The 23811-nt window shown below is 50.3% G+C and overlaps 1 protein-coding gene across 1 annotated transcript in view; it reads right to left on the reverse strand.

Annotated features, from left to right (window-relative positions):
* DCAF12 (DDB1 and CUL4 associated factor 12) overlaps nucleotides 1-23811 on the reverse strand; it is a 76777-nt gene that overhangs the window by 18632 nt on the left and 34334 nt on the right. Inside the window, exons 4-6 of the mRNA XM_060236244.1 lie at nucleotides 19701-19761; nucleotides 14120-14313; nucleotides 5663-5728 (exon numbers count right to left, since the gene is read on the reverse strand). Of these exons, the coding sequence (XP_060092227.1) occupies nucleotides 5663-5728; nucleotides 14120-14313; nucleotides 19701-19761 (321 nt within the window). The remainder of the gene's footprint in view (nucleotides 1-5662; nucleotides 5729-14119; nucleotides 14314-19700; nucleotides 19762-23811) is intronic.

Raw genomic sequence — 23811 nt, forward strand, 5'->3', positions numbered from 1 at the left:
CTTGGTAAGCAGAAGGTCCCAGGTTCAATCCCCAGCATCTCCAACTAAAAAGGGTCCAGGCAAATAGGTGTGAATAACCTCAGCTTGAGACCCTGGAGAGCTATGAATGGGGCTGTGGCTCAGTGGAAGAGCATCTGCTTGGTAAGCAGAAGGTCCCAGGTTCAATCCTCGGCACCTCCAACTAAAAAGGGTCCAGGCAAATAGGCGTGAAAAACCTCAGCTTGAAACTTTGGAGAGCCACTGCCAGACAATACTGACTTTGATGGACCAAAGAGGGTCTGATTCAGTAGAAGGTGGCTTCATGTGTTCATATACCCAGCAAGCAAGCTCAGGGAGGAACTAGAACACTTTTAAAAATCAAAGCATATTAAAATTAAATGCCTCATCTTCTAGAAACCTTGCTCAGGACTTTGTCCTGATCGGTTGGAGGAGGTCAGGAAGGCGGCATGAAAAAGATCTCAAAAATTAAGCAGGGCTGGTACTTTAACGGGAGGAGGAGAAGAAGAAGAATTGCACATTTATATCCCACCCTTCTCCCTGAATCAGAGACTCAGAGCGGCTTACAATCTCCTATGTCTTCTCCCCTCACAACAGACACCCTGTGAGGTGGGTGGGGCTGGAGAGGGCTCTCACAGCAGCTGCCCTTTCAAGGACAACCTCTGCCAGAGCTCTGGCTGACCCAAGGCCATTCCAGCAGGTGCAAGTGGAGGAGTGGGGAAACACCAAGGAAGACTCTGCAGAGGAAGGCAGTGATCAGCTACCTCTGCTTCTCACTTGCCTTCAAAGCCCCTTACTGGGGTCACCATAAACGGGGTCGAGCGTTCCCCCTGAGCTGAGTTAGCGTGAGCTAGCTCCCAGCTTCTTAGCCTCCAGCTCACACATTTTCGTTTTAGCTCGGGAAAAATGGCCCCAGGGAAACCTAATTTATGCACACACTCATAGGCCTTACCTCTGGCTGTGCTATCTTACTACGGCAGTTGTTTTGGCTTGTGCTGCTTAACTCAGAACTGAATCTGCCAGCGCTTCCAGAATTCTAACATCCGCGCTGTCACAATCTTCAGGAAACGTTTTTATGAAGTTAGCGTCATTTTTTTAATGTACTCTGCACCGTCGCTGGCACGATATCGCTTTCAAACCTTTTTCTTTGTTGTAAAGCCTGTTAGAGCATCCGTCGTTGTGAGTTACTGGGTCCTGGTCCAAGGTAATCTCAGTTTACGTTTTCAGGTATGGATTTTTTTTTCCAGGATCTCGGGTTTGAAACCAGGGAATAATACCCTCAGAACAAGGCAGGGCAGCCTTGGTATCCTTCCGCAGAGAAGGAAGTTCACATCAGAAACGCAAAATGTTGTGAAGTAACAGAGAATATAAAGAATATTGAACCTAAGGACATCCGAAGAAGTTGATGGGCCGTAAGTTCAGGATGGGCAAAAGGAAATGCTGCTTCACAAAGAGAGTGATTAAAATGTGGGATCTGCTGCCGGAGGATGTCGTGACGGCCACGGGAATCAGCAGCTTTAGAAGAGGATTAGATAGAGTCATGGGCAATATGCCTATCAATGGCTACCGGTCATGGGGATTGAGGGGACCCTCCACATTCAGAGGCACTAAACCTACGAATCCCAGAACGAGAAGGAAACATCAGGGGAAGTCCTTGGCCTCTGTGCCCTGTTGTTGGCCCTTCAGAAGGACTGCTTGACCCCTGTGTGAGACACGATGCAGGACTAGATGGACCCTCCCTGGTCTAATTCCGCAGGGCTCTTCTGATGTTCTTCTCAGGGGAAGGCCTCGGCCTCTCTGCCCTGCTGTTGGCCCTCCAGAGGAACTGGTTGGCCCCTGTGTGAGACAGGAAGCTGGGCTAGATGGACCCTCATTGGTCTGATCCAGCAGGGCTCTTCTGATGTTCTTCTCAGGGGAAGGCCTCGGCCTCTCTGCCCTGTTGTGGGCCCTCCAGAGGAACTCGTTGGCCACTGTGTGAGACAGGAAGCTGGACTAGATGGACCCTTACCGGTCTGATCCAACAGGGTTCTTCTGATGTTCTTCTCAGGGGAAGGCCTCGGCCTCTCTGCCCTGCTGTTGGCCCTCCAGAGGAACTGGTTGGCCCCTGTGTGAGACAGGAAGCTGGGCTAGATGGACCCTCATTGGTCTGATCCAGCAGGGCTCTTCTGATGTTCTTCTCAGGGGAAGGCCTCGGCCTCTCTGCCCTGTTGTGGGCCCTCCAGAGGAACTCGTTGGCCACTGTATGAGACAGGAGGCTGGACTAGATGGACCCCGCTGGTCTGATCCAACAGGGTTCTTCTGATGTTCTTCTCAGGGGAAGGCCTCGGCCTCTCTGCCCTGCTGTTGGCCCTCCAGAGAAACTGGTTGGCCACTGTGTGAGACAGGAGGCTGGACTAGATGGACCCCGCTGGTCTGATCCAGCAGGACTCTTCTGATGTTCTTCTCAGGGGAAGGCCGAGGCCTCTATATTTGAAGAGCCAGTTTGGTGTAGTGGTTAAGTGCGCAAACTCTTATCTGGGAGAACCGAATTTGATTCCCCACTCCTCCACTTGCAGCTGCTGGAATGGCCTTGGGTCAGCCATAGCTCTCGTGGGAGTTGTCCTTGAAAGGGCAGCTTCTTTTGAGAGCCTTCTCAGCCCCACTTGCCTTACAGGGTGTTTGTTGTGGGGGAGGGAGATAAAGGAGATTGCGAGCTGCTCTGAGACTCTGATTCAGAGAGAAGGGCAGGGTATATAATACAGAGTGGTGGACAGAATATAAATCCAATGTCGTCGTCATCTTCTTCTTCTATGCCCTCTTGTTGGCCCTCCAGAAGAACTGGTTAGCCATTCTGTAAAGCAGGAAGCTAGAACAGATGGACCCTCACTGGTGTGATCCAGCAGTTCTTACAGCAGCTGTCCATAGCTTTGATGTAGAAAAAGCCACCTTTTGATATCGCTTCACCTCCCCTGCATCTTCATGCCAACTTCACAATGCCAGTCAGACAGACTGAATGGCCATCAAGATTCCACAACTGACTCTGCTCTATGATGGCCACAGGCCTGCCAGCTCATAAGAGAAGCCCTGTTGGATCAGGCCAGTGGCCCCTCCAGTCCAATACTCTATGTCACATAAGAACATAAGAGAAGCCCTGTTGGATCAGGCCAGTGGCCCATCCAGTCCAACACTCTGTGTCACATAAGAACATAAGAGAACCCCTGTTGGATCAGGCCAATGGCCCATCCAGTCCAACACTCTGTGTCACATAAGAACAGAAGAGAAGCCATGTTGGATCAGGCCAGTGGCCCCTCCAGTCCAACACTCTGTGTCACATAAGAACAGAAGAGAAGCCCTGTTGGATCAGGCCAGTGGTCCATCCAGTCCAACACTCTGTGTCACATAAGAACAGAAGAGAAGCCCTGTTGGATCAGGCCAATGGCCCATCCAGTCCAACACTCTGTGTCACATAAGAACATAAGAGAAGCCCTGTTGGATCAGGCCAATGGCCCATCCAGTCCAACACTCTGTGTCACATAAGAGAAGCCATGTTGGATCAGGCCAGTGGCCCCTCCAGTCCAACACTCTATGTCACATAAGAACAGAAGAGAAGCCCTGTTGGATCAGGCCAGTGGCCCATCCAGTCCAACACTCTGTGTCACATAAGAACAGAAGAGAAGCCCTGTTGGATCAGGCCAATGGCCCATCCAGTCCGACACTCTGTGTCACATAAGAACATAAGAGAAGCCCTGTTAGATCAGGCCAGTGGCCCCTCCAGTCCAACACTCTGTGTCACATAAGAACATAAGAGAAGCCCTGTTGGATCAGGCCAATGGCCCATCCAGTCCAACACTCTGTGTCACATAAGAACATAAGAGAAGCCATGTTGGATCAGGCCAATGGCCCCTCCAGTCCAACACTCTGTGTCACGTAAGAACATAAGAGAAGCCATGTTGGATCAGGCCAATGGCCCCTGCAGTCCAACACTCTGTGTCACATAAGAACATAAGAGAAGCCATGTTGGATCAGGCCAGTGGCCTCTTCAGTCCAACACTCTGTGTCACAAAGTGGCCAAAAAGCCCCAAGTGCCATCAGGAGGTCCACCAGTGGGGCTGGAAGCCCTCCCACTGTGCCCCCCTCAAGCACCCAGAATACAGAGCATCACTGCCCAGACAGAAACTTCCAACAATACGCTGTGGCTAATAGCCACTGATGGACCTCTGCTCCATATGCTTATCCAATCCCCTCTTGAAGCTGTCTGTGCTTATAGTCGCCACCACCCCCTGTGGCAGCTCATCTCCTACAAAACACACGAGTTGGGCTTATGTTGTATTGCTCCTTCGCCCCCTTGTAAAGCACGTATGTGGGTTTCTTACGTACCACCTTCTGCCATCAACGAACTAACAAGATCGGGGAGCACCGGCACATGAGCTGAACACTCTGCAACCACATATGGAAGGCTATTCCATAACACAGGGGTTCCCAGGAGAGCCAGTTTGGTGTAGTGGTGAAGTGCGCGGACTCTTATCTGGGAGAACCGGGTTTGATTCCCCACTCCTCCACTTGCAGCTGCTGGAATGGCCTTGGGTCAGCCGTAGCTCTGTCCTTGAAAGGGCAGCTTCTGTGAGAGCCAGTTTGGTGTAGTGGTGAAGTGCGCGGACTCTTATCTGGGAGAACCAGGTTTGATTCCCCACTCCTCCCCTTGCAGCTGCTGCAATGGCCTTGGGTCAGCCATAGCCCTCACATTGTCCTTGAAAGGGCAGCTTCTGGGAGAGCCAGTTTGGGGTAGTGGTGAAGTGTGTGGACTCTTATCTGGGAGAACCGGGTTAGATTCCCCACTCCTCCACTTGCACCTGCTGGAATGGTCTTGGGTCAGCCATAGCTCTGGCAGAGGTTGTCCTTGAAAGGGCAGCTGCTGTGAGAGCCCTCTCAGCCCCACCTACCTCACAGGGTGTCTGTTGTGGGGGGGGAGAAAATGAAGGAGATTGCAAGCCACTCTGAGTCTCTGATTCAGGAAGAAGGGTGGGGTATAAATCTGCACTTCTTCTTCTTCTTCTTCAACCCCTGGGCCATGGACTAGTACCAGTTGGTGGCCTGTTAGCAACCGGGCCGTGAGTTGTATAATTATTTCATTATATATTACAATGTAGTAGTAGTAGCAACAGTAATAACAGCAACAACAGCAATAATAATAATACATTGGATTTCTATCCTACTCTCCACTCCGAATCTCAGAGCGGCTCACAATCTCCTTTACCTTCTCCTCCACAACAGACACCCTGTGAGGTGGGGGGGGGCTGAGAGGGCTCTCACAGCAGCTGCCCTTTCAAGGACAGAGACTCAGAGCGGCTTACAATCTCCTATATCTTATCCCCCCACAACAGACACCCTGTGAGGTGGGTGGGGCTGAGAGGGCTCACCCAAAAGCTGCTCTTTCAAGGACAACTCCTGCCAGAGCTATGGCTGATCCAAGGCCATTCCAGCAGGAGCAAGGGTTGGAGTGCGGAATCAAACCCTGGTTCTCCCAGGTTAGAGTCCGCACACTAAACCACTACACAATTGTATCGTGCCACAACCATCACTACCCTGCCCCCCCTCCCCTGGTCTGTGGAAAAACTGCCTTCCACAAAACTGGTCCCTGGTGCCAAAAAGGTTGGGGACCGCTGCCCTCACAGACATCGGAAGTCACCTTTGACAGCGTGCATTCAGCTTTCCAGAGGTGGAAGTACCCATCTAGGGACACGGCTCCCAGCTCCTGGAAGAGGAAAAGAGAGTTCGTCAGCCGTGATACAGCCTGCGGAGCAGGAAGACCCCAAATCAGCCCCGAAGGAATCGCTCGCTCTGCTGCGGCCTGGTGGCCGGGAGGCTGCTCTGCATCACGGGCTTTGGGGCTCCCGTTAAGAGCGCTGAGATTATCCAATACGTTTCAAGAATCATGAAAACCTTATTTCCTCCAGGCTCCCGCAAACCATAGAGGCTGACAAAGCGGCAGGGCTTTTTTGGGAGCAGGAACACAGTTCCGGCTGGCTCAGCACCAGGGGGTGTGGCCTAATGTGCAAATGAGTTCCTGCTGGGCTTATAAAAAAAAAAAGCCCAGTGCAAGTGATGGTGCCATCAGGGGGTGTGGCCTGATATGGAAATGAGTTCCTGCTGGGATCCTTAAAAAAGCACCGCGTGAAGCGATGGTGGCATCAGGGGTGTGTGGCCTAATATGCAAAGGAGTTCCTTCTGGGCTTCCACAAAACGAGCCCTGTGTGAAACAATGGTGACATCGGGGGTGTGGTCTGATATGCAAATGAGCTCCTGCTGGGCTGCTTCTACAAAAACCCCTATGTGACTCAATGGTGACGTCAGGGGGTGTGGTTTGATATGCAAATGAGCTCATGTTGGGCTTCTTCTACAAAAAACCCCTGTGACTCAATGGTGACATCAGGGGGTGTGGTTTGATATGCAAATGAGCTCATGTTGGGCTTCTTCTACAAAAAAACCCTGTGACTCAATGGTGACATCAGGGGGTGTGGTTTGATATGCAAATGAGCTCCTGCTGGGCTGCTTCTACAAAACCCCCTATGTGACTAAATGGTGACGTCAGGGGGTGTGGTTTGATATGCAAATGAGCTCATGTTGGGCTTCTTCTACAAAAAAACCCTGTGACTCAATGGTGACATCAGGGGGTGTGGTTTGATATGCAAATGAGCTCATGTTGGGCTTCTTCTACAAAAGAACCCTATGTGACTCAATGGTGACATCAGGGGGTGTGGTTTGATATGCAAATGAGCTCATGTTGGGCTTCTTCTACAAAAGAACCCTATGTGACTCAATGGTGACGTCAGGGGGTGTGGTTTGATATGCAAATGAGCTCCTGCTGGGCTTCTTCTACAAAAATCCCCTATGTGAAACAATGGTGACATCAGGGGGTGTGGTTTGATATGCAAATGAGCTCCTGCTGGGCTTCTTCTACAAAAAATCCCTATGCGAAACAATGATGACATCAGGGGGTGTGGTTTGATATGCAAATGAGCTCCTGCTGGGCTTCTTCTACAAAAAACCCCTATGTGAAACAATGGTGACATCAGGGGGTGTGGTTTGATATGCAACCGAGTTCCCGCGGAGCTTTTTTCTACCAAAAAGGCCCTGCCGGTCGCTATCAACCATCAGCATTGTGCGGGAGGCCCTAGGAACTGTCTTAACAGCTGCCATCTCTCAGATTGGATTTAAATTCGGTTTTTATGCACCCGTGTTGTGCTTTAACACTATCGCCCTGACTTAAAGGAATGCTTAATGAAATGTCGTGACCTGCCCTGAGTCCATTTGCGAGGGAGGGCAGGATATAAATAAGATGAAATAGCTAAAAATGGGGAACGCGATGCTGGAAGCAACAAGGGAGTAAAAGCAGCCAAGGGCCTGCACGCATTTCCATTTTCAAGTGCACCGGCACCTCAGAGACAAACAAGATTTTCGGGGAAGGAGATTTTGTTCCTCAAAGCTCCCTTTGTCATGCGCCAGGCCTTTTTTGGTAGCAGGAATGCCTTTGCATATTAGACCACGCGTTGCTGATGTAGCCTCCCCCTAAATTCACAGGATCCGCATTGCTGTCAAGTGGCCATCTAGCCTCTGTTTAAAAACCTCCAAGGAAGGAGAGCCCACCACCTCCCGAGGAGGAAGCCTGTTCCACTGTGGAATTGCTCTAACAGTCAAGAACTTCATAGAATCCTAGAGTTGGAAGGGACCTCCAGGGCCAGATAGTCCAACCCCCTGTACAATGTAGGGAACTCACAAACCCCTCCCCCTAAATTCACAGGATCCTCACTGCTATCAGATGGCCATCTAGCCTCTGTTCAAAAACCTCCAAGGAAGGAGAGCCCACCACCTCCCAAGGAGGAAGCCTGTTCCACTGAGGAACCTCTCTAACGGTCAGGAAATTCTTCCGAATGTTGAGCCGGACACTCTTTTGATTTAATTTCAACCTGTTAGTTCTGGTCCTACCACCTGGGACCACAGAAAACAATTCCACCCCATCCTCTATAGGACAGCCCTTCAAGTACCTGAAGATGGTGATCCTATCACCTCTCAGTTGCCTCCTCTCCAGGCTAAACATGCCCAGCTCCTAATGTAGTCAATCCTCCTGGAGCTTACAGCAGGCCCTGTACTAAAAGCCCTATAAGCTCCGGGAGGATTGTGGCTACATCAGGGGTGGGTGGTCTAATATGCAAAGGAGCTCCTGCTACATTCTACCAGATTCTACCAATTAACAACTCCAGGGGATAGTTTGGTTTTTTTAAAAGAGGAAAATCAACTCATAGCTGTTTTAACACAGAGGTCAACTACCCAGACTAACCCAGTCAGAGAGACCTTGAGACCACGTTCTCAGTTAAGGCACCAAAAACTCTGGAATGCTCTTCCCGAAGAAGAAGCTGTTGGATTTATATCCTGCCCTTCACTCTGAAGAGTCTCAGAACAGCTCACAATCTCCTTTATCTTCCTCCCCCACAGCAGACACCCTGTGAGGTGGGTGGGACTGTCGGAGCGGGAGTAGCAGAGTGAGGGAGATGACTTGCCCGACACAGGGCTTCAGGAAAGAAAATCAGGCAGACACGTGCAACTAGTGCCAAAAGGTGTATTAACATATATACACAACAAGTGCTCTCTTGTGCAGTCTATACAATATCACCTCCACGGACAAAGTGCTTCGCCTAACCACCATCTCACAGGGAGAGACCTGTGTGATGCACACACAGATCATATATAGTCCAAGCAGCCAATCCTGGCCGTGCTGACTCAGCAGATTGCATCACTTGGCTTCTGCCGGCTCAAGCCGGTCTGCTGATCAGGTCACTGTGACCTAGCCTGGCAGCTAGATCACCAGCTGTCATACTGTAGCTGTCAGACTGGGTTTATGTAGATTCTTGCTCCAACACACCTCCTAATCTATTTAAACCCAGTGCACCAAAACACTTTACACAGTTTACATACATGTCCACCTGCAACATTACAGTTCATATTTACGTAGCTCGGAACCCTTTCCGGAATTCGTTCAGGAACTCATCATGATTGTAAAACACATCATCGTGTTCCTGTTCAGCCAGCTCTTTCAGACGCTTGGCTTCAGCCTCCTTCTCCCTTGCCTCGCACTCTGCCACCCAGGCTTTCCATTTCTTAGCCTTTTCTTTTAACATTTCCTCTAGTCCGGGTGGGTCTGGATTGACAGTCAGAGTGACATAGGGACACTTGTACCTAGCGGGACGTTGGCCTTTGGTGGACCTGGCAGACACCCGTGGCCCTGTGCTTGGACCAGCTTTGTCTTCTTCGGGTTGCTCTGTTCCCACCTCCTGGGCTGGTTGCTCTGCCCCTGTAATTGGGTGTTGAACCTCCTGACTCTCACACTTTACCTCCAGTTCCTGCATTTGAGGCTCTGCCTCCGGACTCTGCTCGTCAGGCTCTGTGCCAGCATTCGGCTCACCTTCTCCAGCCCCACTGGGTGCCACCTCCTGGGCTGGAGTTCTGGGCTGCGCTCCAACATCGTTATCGCTACTTGGCAGCAGGACAAATTGTTTCTGCAAGGAGTGCAACCTTGGCCAGCTGCTTTCTTCATTGAACTGGGCACTCTGACTAAGTGTTATCTTGCTTTTGCTATTGCAGAAACGATAACACCTGGCCCTTGGCTTGTAGCCCAGAAAAATTAGGCTCTCTGCCCGGACATCCCCCTCCCCGCTACTCGTGGAGTGGATGCCAACCCGAGCCCGTGACCCAAAGACTTTTAAAGAACTCAAATCTGGGGTCTTGTTCAACAGTAACCTGTAAGGCACATTTTTCACAGTATTACACCAAACCCTATTTTGCAAAAAAACAGCTGCATGTATGGTTTCTGCCCAATAGGTCATTGGCAGTTGTGCATCCTCTAACATGCAATACATCACATTCTGCAATACAGCCCCATGCCCATTTTCTCGGGGCGTTGCCGGGTTCGTCAGACGGTGGGCGATGCCCTTGTTCTCCAGCCAACGTTTCATCTGGTTAGATAAGGATTCCCCCCCTCTGTCGGTTTGTACAGCTAGGAGATTAACCCCTAATTGTCTCTCCACTGCTTTGACCCACTTGGTGAATGTCTTATACACCTCAGACTTATGCACCATGGTGAAAACCCACGCGTACCTCGTGTGGTCGTCGGTGGCCACCAAGCAGTATCTCCTCCCCGACAGACTCTTTGGCAATGGGCCAATAACGTCTAAATGGACTAGTTCCAGGGCTCGTGTGCTTTCCCTTGAGCTTTCTTTAGCAACAGCACACGCCTTGCTTTTGGTCTTCTTGCAGACCTGGCAATCCAAGTAACATTTGCAAGGATTTACTTTCAAACTAGGCACAAGCTCCAGGGTTTTCTTTAACGCCCTAAATCCGCAGTGCCCAAGTCTCCTATGGAGCAAATGTATACAATTATTGTGCACAGGCTCATTCGACACCTGAGCCACCTGGGCACAATCACTCTGGACCACATACAGTTTACCTTCCCTCTTTCCTGTCACAAGCAACTTTCCCCCACCTCCCAGGATTTTGCAGCAGGTTTTCTCAAATCTCACCTGGTATCCCTGGTCAAACAGTGTGCTAACACTCAACAGGTTAGACTGCAGTGAGGGTACATACAACACATTTTGCAACATACATTTCAGTGCAGGAAATTCCACATTGCCTGAGCAAACAGAATTGGCAGTGGTCCCATCAGCCAATCTCACATACTTATGCTCAGGACTGTCAATGTTTTTCAACAACTCCTTCTCGCAGCAGAGATGGCTCGTTGCCCCGGAGTCTAAAATCCAAGCAGACCCTGTGCTCTCTACTGCAGACGTGACCAGCCGGGTTGCTTCCTCACACGGGCTGGCGGTCCTCCGCTCTCGCCGCACACGCCCCCGCCTCTTCTCCCTCTCAGGGCAAGCTCGGAGCAGGTGCTGCGACGACCCGCATCCATAGCAGCGACGGACTGCAAACGCAGTCGGCTCCACTTCCTCCACCTTCGGACGCCTGCCAGCAGCAGAAGCTGGCTCATTCTTGGCTGTCTTCCCGGACACACCGATAACAGCACGCTGCCCGGCCGACACCCCCGGACAGCTCACGGCCGCAATTCTCTCTTGGGAGTCAAGCAGGTGGGCACAGACGTATTCCATGGTCAGGGTCGCTACGTCCACCGTCTCCAGAGAAGTTATCAGGGGAGTGTACTCAGGTGGCAACGACGACAGCAAAATGTACACTCTGTCGTCTGGAGCTACAGTCTTGCCTCTTGCCTCCAGCTCAACGAAACAGTCCGTTAGCCGTTTGATGTGATCTTTCACACACCCTCCAGCCGGCATAACGGTGCGGAACATCCTCCTTGTCAAGGCCATGAGGGAACCAGCAGTGGTGCTAACATGCACCGCACTCAACGCGTCCCAGGCAGCCTTGGGAGTGTCCTTCCCTCGCACATAAACCAGCTGGTCATCTCCTATAGATAGCACTATGTTGGCCAGTGCCTTATCCGATAACACAGTCTCGGCAGGAGATAAGTCAGCAGGGGGGTTACTCACGAACAGCCATTGCCCTTCACGCTTGAGGTAGTGTTGCATTCTCAGGCTCCACACCGCGTAGTTGGCTGAGGTGAGCTTCTCAACGGCTACTCCAAGCTGTTGCTGAGCCATCGTGCCGACTCCTCCTCACGGCTGGCTGCCGACGTCCCTCTGGCTCTCAAACAGAGAACGGTGGTGCTTCTGTGTCCTTCACCGGCGTTCCTCGCCGCCGGCTCTTTCCAAACCCACAGTCAGCTCAACTCTCAACTCTCTCCTCCGCGCAGCGGAACCGCCCTGGGCCCATAACCCTGTCGGAGCGGGAGTAGCAGAGTGAGGGAGATGACTTGCCCGACACAGGGCTTCAGGAAAGAAAATCAGGCAGACACGTGCAACTAGTGCCAAAAGGTGTATTAACATATATACACAACAAGTGCTCTCTTGTGCAGTCTATACAATATCACCTCCACGGACAAAGTGCTTCGCCTAACCACCATCTCACAGGGAGAGACCTGTGTGATGCACACACAGATCATATATAGTCCAAGCAGCCAATCCTGGCCGTGCTGACTCAGCAGATTGCATCACTTGGCTTCTGCCGGCTCAAGCCGGTCTGCTGATCAGGTCACTGTGACCTAGCCTGGCAGCTAGATCACCAGCTGTCATACTGTAGCTGTCAGACTGGGTTTATGTAGATTCTTGCTCCAACAGGGACTGAGAGAGCTCTCACAGCAGCTGCCCTTTCAAGGACAACTCCTGCCAGAGCTGTGGCTAACCTAAGGCCATTCCAGCAGGTGCAAGTGGAGGAGTGGGGAATCAAACCCGGTTCTCCCAGATAAGAGTCTGCACACTTAACCACTACACCAAACTGGCTCTCCAGCTTCCACCAGCAAGAACAACCCAAAAAACTGTGGAACATTAACAAAGTGATTAACATACACAAGGAATAGCTACTATTAAACTTTTTCCATGTGTAGCGCCACAGGAACAATCCGTTTTTGAAGTGGCGAGTGGGAAATGCCTCTTCCAGAAAGGGCGAGCCAGAAACAGTAACAAATGCTAGAGTTACTATCAGAGACTTCCTTGTACCCACTTTCATGAATTCCAACTTCTTGATGTTTTGAAGCTGTTATAACTGCTGCTTGGGAATAGGAAAGAACTGATAAGAACAGAAGGCATTTTTTCTTTGAGGGAATCAGCACAAGTGCTAGCAATTTCACCCCTCCCGCAGGAGTGAGAGGGGTGAAGTTACTGAATTGAAAATAAGCTGCGGAAGTCAGAAACTGACATGCTCACATGGGACTGCATGGATTTGGATTTGGTTGTTATCTTCTATTTGATTGTAAGAGTTTACGGTGTTATTTATGAAATATACATAATATCGTATTTGAATTCTTCCTTTCTAACCAGTATCTGGAGATAACCAATAACCAATAATTCCTCCTTCCTAACCAATATTTATTGTTGATTTTATTTTACTATATTTCTGTTCCACCCATTCCCCATAGGGGAAATACCTGGAGACCAAGTCCTATGAAGAAAGGTTGAAGGAGCTGGGGATGTTTAGCCTGGAGAGGAGGCGGCTGAGAGGTGAGAGGATCACCATCTTCAAGTCCTTGAAGGGCTGTCATAGAGAGGATGGGGTGGAATTGTTTTCTGTGGCCCCAGAAGGTAGGACCAGAACCAATGGGTTCAAATTAAATCGAAAGAGTTTCCAGCTCAACATCAGGAAGAACTTCCTGACAGAGCAGTTCCTCAGTGGAACAGGCTTCCTCAAGAGGTGGTGGGCTCTCCTTCCTCGGAGGTTTTTCAACAGAGGCTGGATGGCCATCTGACAGCAATGAAGATCCTGTGAACTTAGGGGAAGGTGTTTGTGAGTTTCCTGTATTGTACAAAGGGTTGGACTAGATGACCCTGGAGGTCCCTTCCAACTCTATGAATCTTATTTCGGACTGTTTCACTTTTAAGAGAGTTTTTTGGAATTAGATTTAACAGTCGCTATTTCTTGTGTATGACACTGCTAATTTTCCACAGTTTTGGGGGTTCTTGCCTCTTTCTATGGTTCACTAGGGTGATTTATCAGCTTCCACCAGCAGGCAAAGACTCTTTGCTTCGTCCAGCAGTCCCCTTCGATAATTCCTCCTTCCTAACCAATATTTTTAATTGCTCTTTTTATTTCTGTCTTGCGTGGAATTTGATTCTGTTCATTAACTGCGCTAACGAAGGGTGTTGATTTCAATGGCTTCGAAATGGGATTTTGTTGTGTACGTTTTAAATCGTTCGCTGCTTTGGAAACCCTTGCAAGGGCACGAAGGTGGGATACGAATTTTGGACATTATTATTACTAACGATGCTGCTAGAAATTACGATTATTACTAACGATGCTGCTAGAAATCCTGTCTTGATGCTCTACAAATACCAAGAAGAACAACTCCTCTTTGGATCCGTAAGTCAAGTTGTGGTTATAATCCTCTCGGCAGGAGGGAGATGGGCCCACGCAAAATGCAGCTCTTCTATCAGACCACTACTTTAATTTTTATTTCCACCTCGCTCTGCTTCAGCAGCAGGAAGGCTACAATTCCACGTGCGCTCTCACACTCCCGTTTATTTCCTCTAACCTTGTTCCTGTTGTTGAAGGCAAGAGCGCGGACCTTGCAGTTGTCTGGATTGGTATTCTCCTTGGGGATGTCCTTCAGGGCCTTGTGTGTGATGTGAGCGTAGACCGGAACTCGGGACAAGTTGCGTCTCGCGTCGCTCTTGGCCAGGACTTCGTCCGTCACTTCCCACAGCCCCATCGAGCCATCCCGGGAACCTACCGAGAGAACATAACCCAGCATAAGAACATAAGAACATAAGAGAAGCCATGTTAGATCAGGGCAATGGCCCATCCAGTCCAACATTCTGTGTCACACAGCGGCCAAATATATATATATATAAATATATATATATATATATATACACACACATACACACTGTGGCTAATAGCCACTGATGGACCTCTGCTCCATATTTTTATCTAACCCCCTCTTGAAGGTGGCCATGCTTGTGGCCGCCACCACCTCCTGTGGCAGTGAATTCCACATGTTAATCACCCTTTGGGTGAAGAAGGACTTCCTTTTATCCGTTTTAACCTGTCTGCTCAGCAATTTCATCGAATGCCCACGAGTTCTTGGATTGTGAGAAAGGGAGAAAAGTACTTCTTTCTCTACTTTCTCCATCCCATGCATTATCTTGTAAACCTCTATCATGTCACCCCACAGTCGACGTTTCTCCAAGCTAAAGAGTCCCAAGCGTTTCAACCTTTCTTCATAGGGAAGGTGTTCCAGCCCTTTAATCATTCTAGTTGCCCTTTTCTGGACTTTCTCCAATGCTATAATATCCTTTTTGAGGTGCGGCGACCAGAACTGCACACAGTACTCCAAATGAGACCGCACCATCGATTTATACATTAACCCGCACACATACGCAGTCCCCTTGCCGTATTTCCCAAGCAAGACCGAACCCGTGCCGCTAGACCCAGGGGCTCCATGTTCATTATTTCAACCCGGGGGGTGGCCAGACTTGGTTAATGTAAGAGCCACATCGAATAACTGTCAGATGCTTGAGAGACGTAAGACATGAACGTCAGATTTTGGAGGGAGGGAGAGAAGAAGATGAAGACGATATTGGATTTATATCCCTCTCTCCGAATCTCAGAGTCTCAGAATGGCTCACAATCTCCTTTACCTTCCTCCACAACACACACCCTGTGAGGTGGGTGGGGCTGAGAGAGCTCTGACAGAAGCTCCCTTTCAAGGACAACTCCTGCGAGAGCTATGGCTGACCCAAGGCCATTCCAGCAGCTGCAAGTGGAGGAGTGGGGAATCAAACCCAGTTCTCCCAGATAAGAGTCTGTGCATTTAACCACTACACCAAACCATTACACAGGAAGGAAGGAAGCAAGGAAGGAAGCAAGGAAGGGAGGGAGAGAAAGAGAGAGAGAGAAAAAGAGAGAGAGAGAGAGAGAGAGAGAGAGAGAAAGAGAGAAAGAGAGAAAGAGAGAAAGAGAAAGAGAGAGAAAGAGAGAGAAAGAGAGAAAGAGAGAAAGAGAGAAAGAGAGAAAGAGAGAAAGAGAGAGAGAGAAGAAAGAAAGAAAGAAAGAAAGAAAGAAAGAAAGAAAGAAAGAAAGAAAGAAAGAAAGAAAGAAAGAAAGAAAGAAAGAAAGAAAGAAAGGAGGGAGGAAGGGAGGGAGGAAGGGAGAGGGAGGGAGGGAGGGAGGGTGGAAGGAAGGAAGGAAGGAAGGAAGGAAGGAAGGAAGGAAGGGAGGAAGGAGGGAAGGGAGAGGGAGGGTGGAAAGAAAGCAGTTTTAACTTTCAATGCATTCTCCAAGCTGCCAGCTGGCTTGGAGAAGTGACGTCTTCCCCAAGCCAGTCGATGGGGGTGGTGGGGGCTTGGAGAGCCACACAATATGTATGAAAGAGCCACATGTGGCTCCCGAGCCACAGTATGGCCCCCCCTGCTCTAACCCAAACCACGAGTTCTTGTATTGTGAGAAAGGGAGAAAAGTACTTCTTTCTCTACTTTCTCCATCCCATGCATAATCTCGTCAACCTCTATCATGTCACCCCGCAGTCGACGTTTCTCCAAGCGAAAGAGCCCCAAGCGTTTCAACCTTTCTTCCTAGGGAAAGTGTTCCAAACCTTGAATCATATTAGTTGCCCTTTTTCCAATGCTATAATATCCTTCTGGAGGTGCAGTGACCAGAATTGCACACAGTTCTCCAAATGAGACCGCACCATCGATGTGACAAGACTGGGCTAGCCTGGGCCGTCCAGGTCAGGGCAAGAGACTAAGGAGAGGCGGTTTGCCATTGCCTGCCTCTGTGTCACTATCCCTGGTATTCCATGGAGGTTGCCCATCTATATACTAGCCGGGACCGACCCTGCTTAGCTTCTGAGATCTGAAGAGATCAGGTCAGGTGTGGCGCAGAGTGGTAAAGCTGCAGTACTGCAGTCGGAGCCCTGTGCTGACGACCAGAGTTCGATCCCAGCGGAGGCTCGTTCAGGTAGCCGGCTCCAGGTTGACTCAGCCTTCCATCCTTCCGAGGTCAGTAAAACGAGTCCCCAGCTTGCTGGGGGAGAAGTGTAAAAGACTGGGGAAGGCAATGGCAAACCACCCCGTCAAAAGTCTGCCATGAAAACGCTGTGAAAGCGACGTCACCCCAGAGTCGGAAACGACTGGTGCTTGCGCAGGGGACCTTTCCTATCTACACTGAAGGAGCCCCGTGGTGCAGAGTGGTAAAGCTGCAGTACTGCAGTCAGAGCCCTCTGCTCATGACCTGAGTTCAATCCCGGCAGAGGCTGGTTCAGGTAGCCGGCTCCAGGTTGACTCAGCCTTCCATCCTTCCAAAGTCGGTAAAATGAGAGTACCCGGCTTTGCTGGGGGGAAAGTGTAATGACCGGGGAAAGCAATGGCAAACCACCCCGTATAAAAAGTCTGCCGCGAAAACGTTGTGAAAGCAACGCCACCCCAGAGTCGAAAACGACTGGTGCTTGCACAGGGGACTACCTTTACCTTAATATACACACTGTGTTAAAACATGGTAAGCCAGCTCCATTCACCCTTTTTACCCCGAACAATCTCATTCCTCTGTTTGCACCTTAAATAACCTAGACGAGATGTGGGAGAAAGGGCCTCTTCCATTCACTGTTCCCTCTGAACCGAGTTAGCGTGAGCTAGCTCACAGATTTTTAGCCTCCAGCTCACACACGTTTGTCTTAGCTCAGGAAAAATGGCCCCAGAACGCAATAATTTAGGCAGTGGCTCACAACTTTAGTGCCAGTAGCTCACAAAGTAGAATCTTTGGTCACAAGCCTGGGGGTACTATTGGAGCCCTCCTTAACGATGGAGGCTCAGATAGCAGCCACTGCCAAGTCCGCATTTTGTCACCTAAGGCGGGCAAGGCAGTTGGCCCCCTTCCTGGAACGTGACGATCTAGCAACAGTGATCCATGCCACGGTCACCTTGAGGTTGGACTACTGCAATGCTCTCTACATGGGGCTGCCTTTGTGCCGAACCCGAAAGCTGCAGCTAGTGCAGAATGCCGCGGCCCGGCTGTTGTTAGGGCTCCCAAGAAGGGAGCACATCCGGCCGGGGCTCCGGGACCTGCACTGGCTGCCGATAGCTTACCGAGTCCGGTACAAGGTGCTGGTTATTACCTTTAAAGCCCTATATAGCCTAGCACCTGCCTACCTGAAGGACCGTCTCTCCCCGCATGTTCCCCAGAGAGTACTGAGATCGGGAACTCAAAATCTCCTAGATATCCCCGGGCCAAAGGAAGCCCGCTTAAAATTGACAAGGGACCGGGCCTTTTCTATTATGGCCCCCTCCTGGTGGAACCAGCTGCCGGAAGAGGTGAGGGCCCTGCGGGACCTCGCCCAGTTCCGCAGGGCCTGTAAGACAACCCTCTTCCGGCTGGCCTATGACTAGCTGGTACAAGAAACTGAGCGTAGTTATACTGGATGTCTGCTGCCCCCAATGCTTTAAATGTTTTAAATGGTTCAATGTTTTAAATGGTTTAATGTTTAAATTTAATGCTCTATGTTTAACGCCTATTTATGCCAGATTCCTGTGTTGTAAGCCGCCCTGAGCCACTTGTTGGGAAGGGCGGGATAGAAGTCATAAAATAAATAAATAAATAAACAAACAAGACTCTGCAGCTTAGAGGGAACGTTGCTTCCATTATGACATTATTTTACGGTATACCTTTACTATACAGTCAGAACCTTAAGAGACCCCGAGAGTTTCAGGGTAGAAGCTTTCGAAAGGCAAAGTTCCCTCTGTCAAAGAAGATAGCAAAAAAAAAAAGTGCAAGAGAAAATTTGATGGGAAAAAATATAGTGATGCTCTGTATTCTTGGTGCTGGGGGGGCACAGTGGGAGGGCTTTTAGTGTCCTGGCCCCACTGATGGACCTCCTGGTGGCACCTGGGTTTTTTGGCCACTGTGTGACACAGAGTGTTGGACTGGATGGGCCATTGGCCTAATCCAACATGGCTTCTCTTATGTTCTTATGTGACACAGAGTGTTGGACTGGATGGGCCACTGGCCTGATCCAACATGGCTTCTCTTATGTCTGGGGCAGTGATGCTCTGTATTCTTGGTGCTGGGCGGGGGGGGGGGGCACAGTGGGAGGGCTTCTAGTGTCCCAGCCCCACTGGTGAACCTCCTGATTGCACCTGGCTATTTTGGCCATTGTGTGACACAGAGTGTTGGACTGGATGGGCCATTGGCCTGATCCTACATGGCTTCTCTAACGTTCTTAGGAAACATTTCACATCAGGACTCCCTATCCTGGTGCCCGTAAAGTGCTTTTAGAAGGAGGGTGGGGCTCTTGCCCGGCAGGGTTTCTGACTGGCTGCGCAGATTAAAAGGCATCCTGTTAAACAGAGCTTTTGCCCGAAGTGCTGGAGAGTTACCACTATAGCTATTTATACCCCTCGCTCCCTGGCAAGTTGTGGTTGGTTCTGTCTCCCGCAGCAGCCATTTAGCGCCTGCGTCCACCACACCCTGGGGTGGGTGGGGGGTGGGCTCCCTCTGGGTATCCTACCCCCCCAGGGAAAGTGTATGCGCAATACATAGCCTCTCCTCTCCCGGTGTAGTGAATGCCGCGTGGTCACTGTCTGGCTATGCCTGGCAGATGGTCACTGCAATGGCCTCTCCTGCATTACTGCATCCGTAGCAACACCTTCTCGCTGGTCCCCCCCGTTTTTCACAGAGTTTGCTACGTCATGGTGCGACCGAATTGTCCGGCGGTATAACCGGATGGGCAGGCTGGGCCCACCAACCTTGCCAGCCTAAGAGAAGGAAAACTCTAACATCAAACCTGGGCAGATAGAGCTCGTTAATGTAACACCAACCACCTGGAGGACTTGCTGCCGGCGTCCCGGCTTACTGGGCCATGGCAGATGACCCCCAGGTGAAAGGGTGGAGCCAGTACCGCGCACACTGGGCTTCACCTAAAAAATTCCTCTGCGCAGGCCTGAAGATCATATCCACCACAACCTGTGTCAAGAGCTCCAAAAGGTGCCTGCAGGCTGGGAAAAGGTTGGGGGAAGCCCTGGTTTCTGAACAAACAGCAGACGCGCTTAGAGGGCCGGCCTTTAAACCAAAGCGCCGCTTCCTCAGGCAGCAAAAGTCGTAAGCAGAAAGGGAAACGTTACCAGAAACTGCCATGGTGTCACTGATCCACGCAATGGAAAATATCCAATCCTTGTGTCCATCCTAGGGAGAAAGAAGAAAACAAAAATGAGGATCTGGGGCGATACAAACGGTTCCACTACTCGTTGAGGATCAGCAAGACAGGAAAAGGAAAGGAAAGGTCCCCTGTGGAAGCACCAGTTGTTTCCGACTCTTTCGCTTTCACAGCGTTTTCACGGCAGACCTTTCTACGGGGTGGTTTGCCATTGCCTTCCCCAGTCATCTACACTCCCCCCCCCCCCCCAGCAAGCTAGGGACTCATTTGACTGACCTCGGAAGGATGGAAAGCTGAGTCAACCTCGGGACGGCTACCTGAACCAGCTTTTGCTGGGATCGAACTCAGGTCATGAGCAGAGGGCTCCGACTGCAGTACTGCAGCTTTACCACTCTGCGCCACAGGGCTCCTTCAGTGTAGATAGGAAAGGCCCCCTGTGCAAGCACCAGTCGTTTCCGACTCTGGGGTGACGTCACTTTCACGTTTTCACGGCGGACTTTTTACGGGGTGGTTTGCCACTGCCTTCCCCAGTCTTTTACACTCCCCCCCAGCAAGCTGGGGACTCATTTGACCGACCTCGGAAGGATGGTAGGCTGAGTCAACCTTGGGCCGGCTACCTGAATCCAGCTTCCGCCGGAATCCAACTCAGGTCGTGAGCAGAGAGTTCAGATCACAGTACTGCAGTACAGCTGCTTTACCACTCTGCGCTACGGGGCCACTATATACAGCAAGGAAAGGAAAGGAAAGGTCCCCTGTGCAAGCACCAGTCATTTCCGACTCTTTCGCTTTCACAATGTTTTCACGGCAGACTTTTTTAATGGGGTGGTTTGACATTGCCTTTCACCTGCTCCCTCCTTTCAACCACTTTATTCCACTCCTCCCCTTGCAGTTGCTGGGATGGCCTCGGGTCAGCCATAGCCCTCACATTGTCCTTGAAAGGGCAGCTTCTGTGAGAGCCAGTTTGGTGCAGTGGTTAAGTGTGCGGACTCTTATCTGGGAGAACCAGGTTTGATTCCCCAGTCCTCCACTTGCAGCTGCTGTAATGGCCTTGGGTCACCCAAAGCTCTCCTAGGAGTTGTCTTTGCAGCTGCCCTTTCAAAAGCTCTCTCAGCCCCACCTACCTCACAGGGTGTCTATCTCCTGAGAGCCAGTTTGGTGTTGTGGTTAAGTGTGTGGACTCTTATCTGGGAGAACCGGGTTTGATTCCCCACTCCTCCACTTGCAACTCCTGGAATGGCCTTGGGTCAGCCATAGCCCTCACATTGTCCTTGAAAGGGCAGCTTCTGTGAGAGCCAGTTTGGTGTAGTGGTTAAGTGTGCAGACTCTTATCTGGGAGAACGAGGTTTGATTCCCCAGTCCTCCACTTGCAGCTGCTGTAATGGCCTTGGGTCAGCCATAGCTCTCTTATCTGGGAGAACTGGGTTTGATTCCCCACTCCTCCATTTGCAGCTGCTGGAATGGCCTTGGGTCAGCCAGAGCTCTGGCAGAGATTGTCCTTGACAGGGCAGCTGCTGTGAGAGCCCTCTCAGCTCCACCCACCTCACAGGCTGTCTGTTGTGGGGGGAGAAGATATAGGAGATTGTCAGCCACTCTGAGTCTCTGTCCTTGAAAAGGCAGCTGCTGTGAGAGCCCTCTCAGCCCCACCCACCTCACAGGGTGCCTGTTGTGGGGGAGGAAGATAAAGGAGATTGTGAGTCGCTCTGAGACTCGGAGTATAGGGCGGGATATAAATCCAATATCATCATCATCTTCTTCAGGCATCCAAAGATACCAGATTGGAGTCAAGTTCTTACACTGGTGGTGGAAAACCCCGTCAAGTCACAGAAATAGTTGCTTATTTCTTAGATTTATATCTTGCTCTCCCAGCTGAAGCAAGCTCAGGGTAGTTTACATATCAATAAAACTATTGCATAAAAACCAATTTAACAATTATAAACAATAACATCATAAAAACATTTAAAACAGTAATGAGTGCGGATAAGGGCCAGAGCTTCCTTTGCCCAATTCCCTGGATCCCATGAGAGCGATACAAGGAAAGCACCTTTAACACCAACGAGTGCTAATCTTTTAAGCATGTTTTAAGGTTGTTGTTTTTTTTAAAAAAAAAACACCATTAATTGTGCTTGTCTGTGTCATTTATAAAGCAAGTCTTAATTTCTGTAAAGTTTTAAGCCTTCCTGCGCTCCATAAGGAAGACAGTAGTTAATAATGAGAGAATAGTAATAATGAGAGCCAGTGTGGCACAACAGCTAGAATGTCCAGCTAGGATCTGGAAGACCCGAGTTCAAATCCTGCCTGGGCCATGGAAGCTTGCTAGGTGACCTTCAGCCAGTTCCCTACTTCACAGAGGAGTTGTGAGGACAAAATGAAAGAGAGGAGAACGATGTGAATTGCTTTGAGTCTCCCCTCCATAGGGAGAAAGGCAGGCCAGCAAAATAACGAAGTAAGTCATAATCAATGCACCCTCTAAACCAGGGGTGTCAAACATGCAGTCCGGGGGGGGGGGCTGAATCAGGACCCTGGAGGGCTCCTATCAGGCCCCGGAGCAACCGGCTGTCATCTACTTCCTTCTCCCTCTCTCTTGCTTCCTTCTGCATCTCAGCTTGCTTTGCCAGGCTTGCTCAATCGCACAGCAGAGCTACAGAGCAAAGCCCCTATTTTCTCCACTGGCTGAGGCTCCTCTTTTGCGGTGGAAGGGGGGGGGAGAGAGATAGTTTGCTTTGCCACGATTTCTCAATCATACGGCAGAGCTGCTGAGCCAAGCCTCTCTTCCTTCTATTGGCTGAGGCTCCTCCCGCTCCTGGGCCCCTGAGGAAGGAAGAAAAGAGACAGAGCTTCCTTTGCCCAGTTCCCTGGCTCCCACGGGAGAAAAACAAAGAAAGCGCCTTTAAGACCAATGAGTGCTAACGTTTTAAGCACGTTTTAAAAATATATACATATTTGTGCTGGTCTGTGTTCTTTATAAAATTTAGATCTCTGCTACCTAATCTTAAATAGTTACGCGCACGGTTCGGCCCAACCCGACAGGATCCGGCCCGACAAGGTCTCATTTGTGTCAGTGAACAAAGGAGTTCGACACCCCTGTGAGCGTTGCCTAGCAACCCTGGGCTTCCTTGGCGGGGAGGTGTCTTCCATCCAAGGTCTAACCAGGCCCGACCCCGTTTGGTATCCAAGATCAGGCCAAACAGAGCGATCCGAGTGAGGGCATTCTCACACGACACAATTGCAAAACAGGGAAGCAACTAAGTTTGGCCTTCAGCTGCCGCCCGGCTCTACATGAAAACATCCACGTTTCCCGTGGGACGTAAGGATGGCACTGCACCCGGCGCTAAGCAAGACCTAAAGAAGATGATGCCGGGGATAGAGAAGGGAGAGAAAGAAGTCCTTTCCTCCCTTTCTCACGATATGAGAATGTGTGGACATTCGATGAAATTGCTGAGCAGTCGGGTTAGAACAGATAAAAGGAAGTCCTTCATCACCCAAAGGGTGATTAACACATGGAATTCACTGCCACAGGAGGTGGTGGCGGCTACAAGCATAGAGAGATTCAAGAGGGGACTGGATAAGCATATCGAGCAGAGGTCCATCAGTGGCTATTAGCCACAGTGTATTGTTGGACTTCCTGTCTGGGGCAGTGATGCTCTGTACTCTTAGTGCTTTGGGGGCACAGTGGGAGGGCTTCTAGCTCCACTGGCGGACCTCCTGATGGCACTTGGCTTTTTTGGCCCTCATGTGACACAGAGTGTTGGACCGGATGGGCCACTGGCCTGATCCAACATGGCTTCTCTTATGTTCTTATGTGACACAGAGTGTTGGACTGGAGGGGCCACTGGCCTGATCCAACATGGCTTCTCTTAAGTTCTTATGTGACACAGAGTGTTGGACTAGATGGGCCACTGACCTGATCTAACATGGCTTCTCTTATGTTCTTATGTGACACAGAGTGTTGGACTAGATGGGCCACTGGCCTGATCCAACATGGCTTCTCTTATGTTCTTATGTGACACAGAGTGTTGGACTAGATGGGCCACTGACCTGATCTAACATGGCTTCTCTTATGTTCTTATGTGACACAGAGT

The sequence above is a fragment of the Heteronotia binoei genome, chromosome 4 (assembly GCF_032191835.1).
Source record: "Heteronotia binoei isolate CCM8104 ecotype False Entrance Well chromosome 4, APGP_CSIRO_Hbin_v1, whole genome shotgun sequence".
Classification (NCBI taxonomy): domain Eukaryota; kingdom Metazoa; phylum Chordata; class Lepidosauria; order Squamata; family Gekkonidae; genus Heteronotia; species Heteronotia binoei.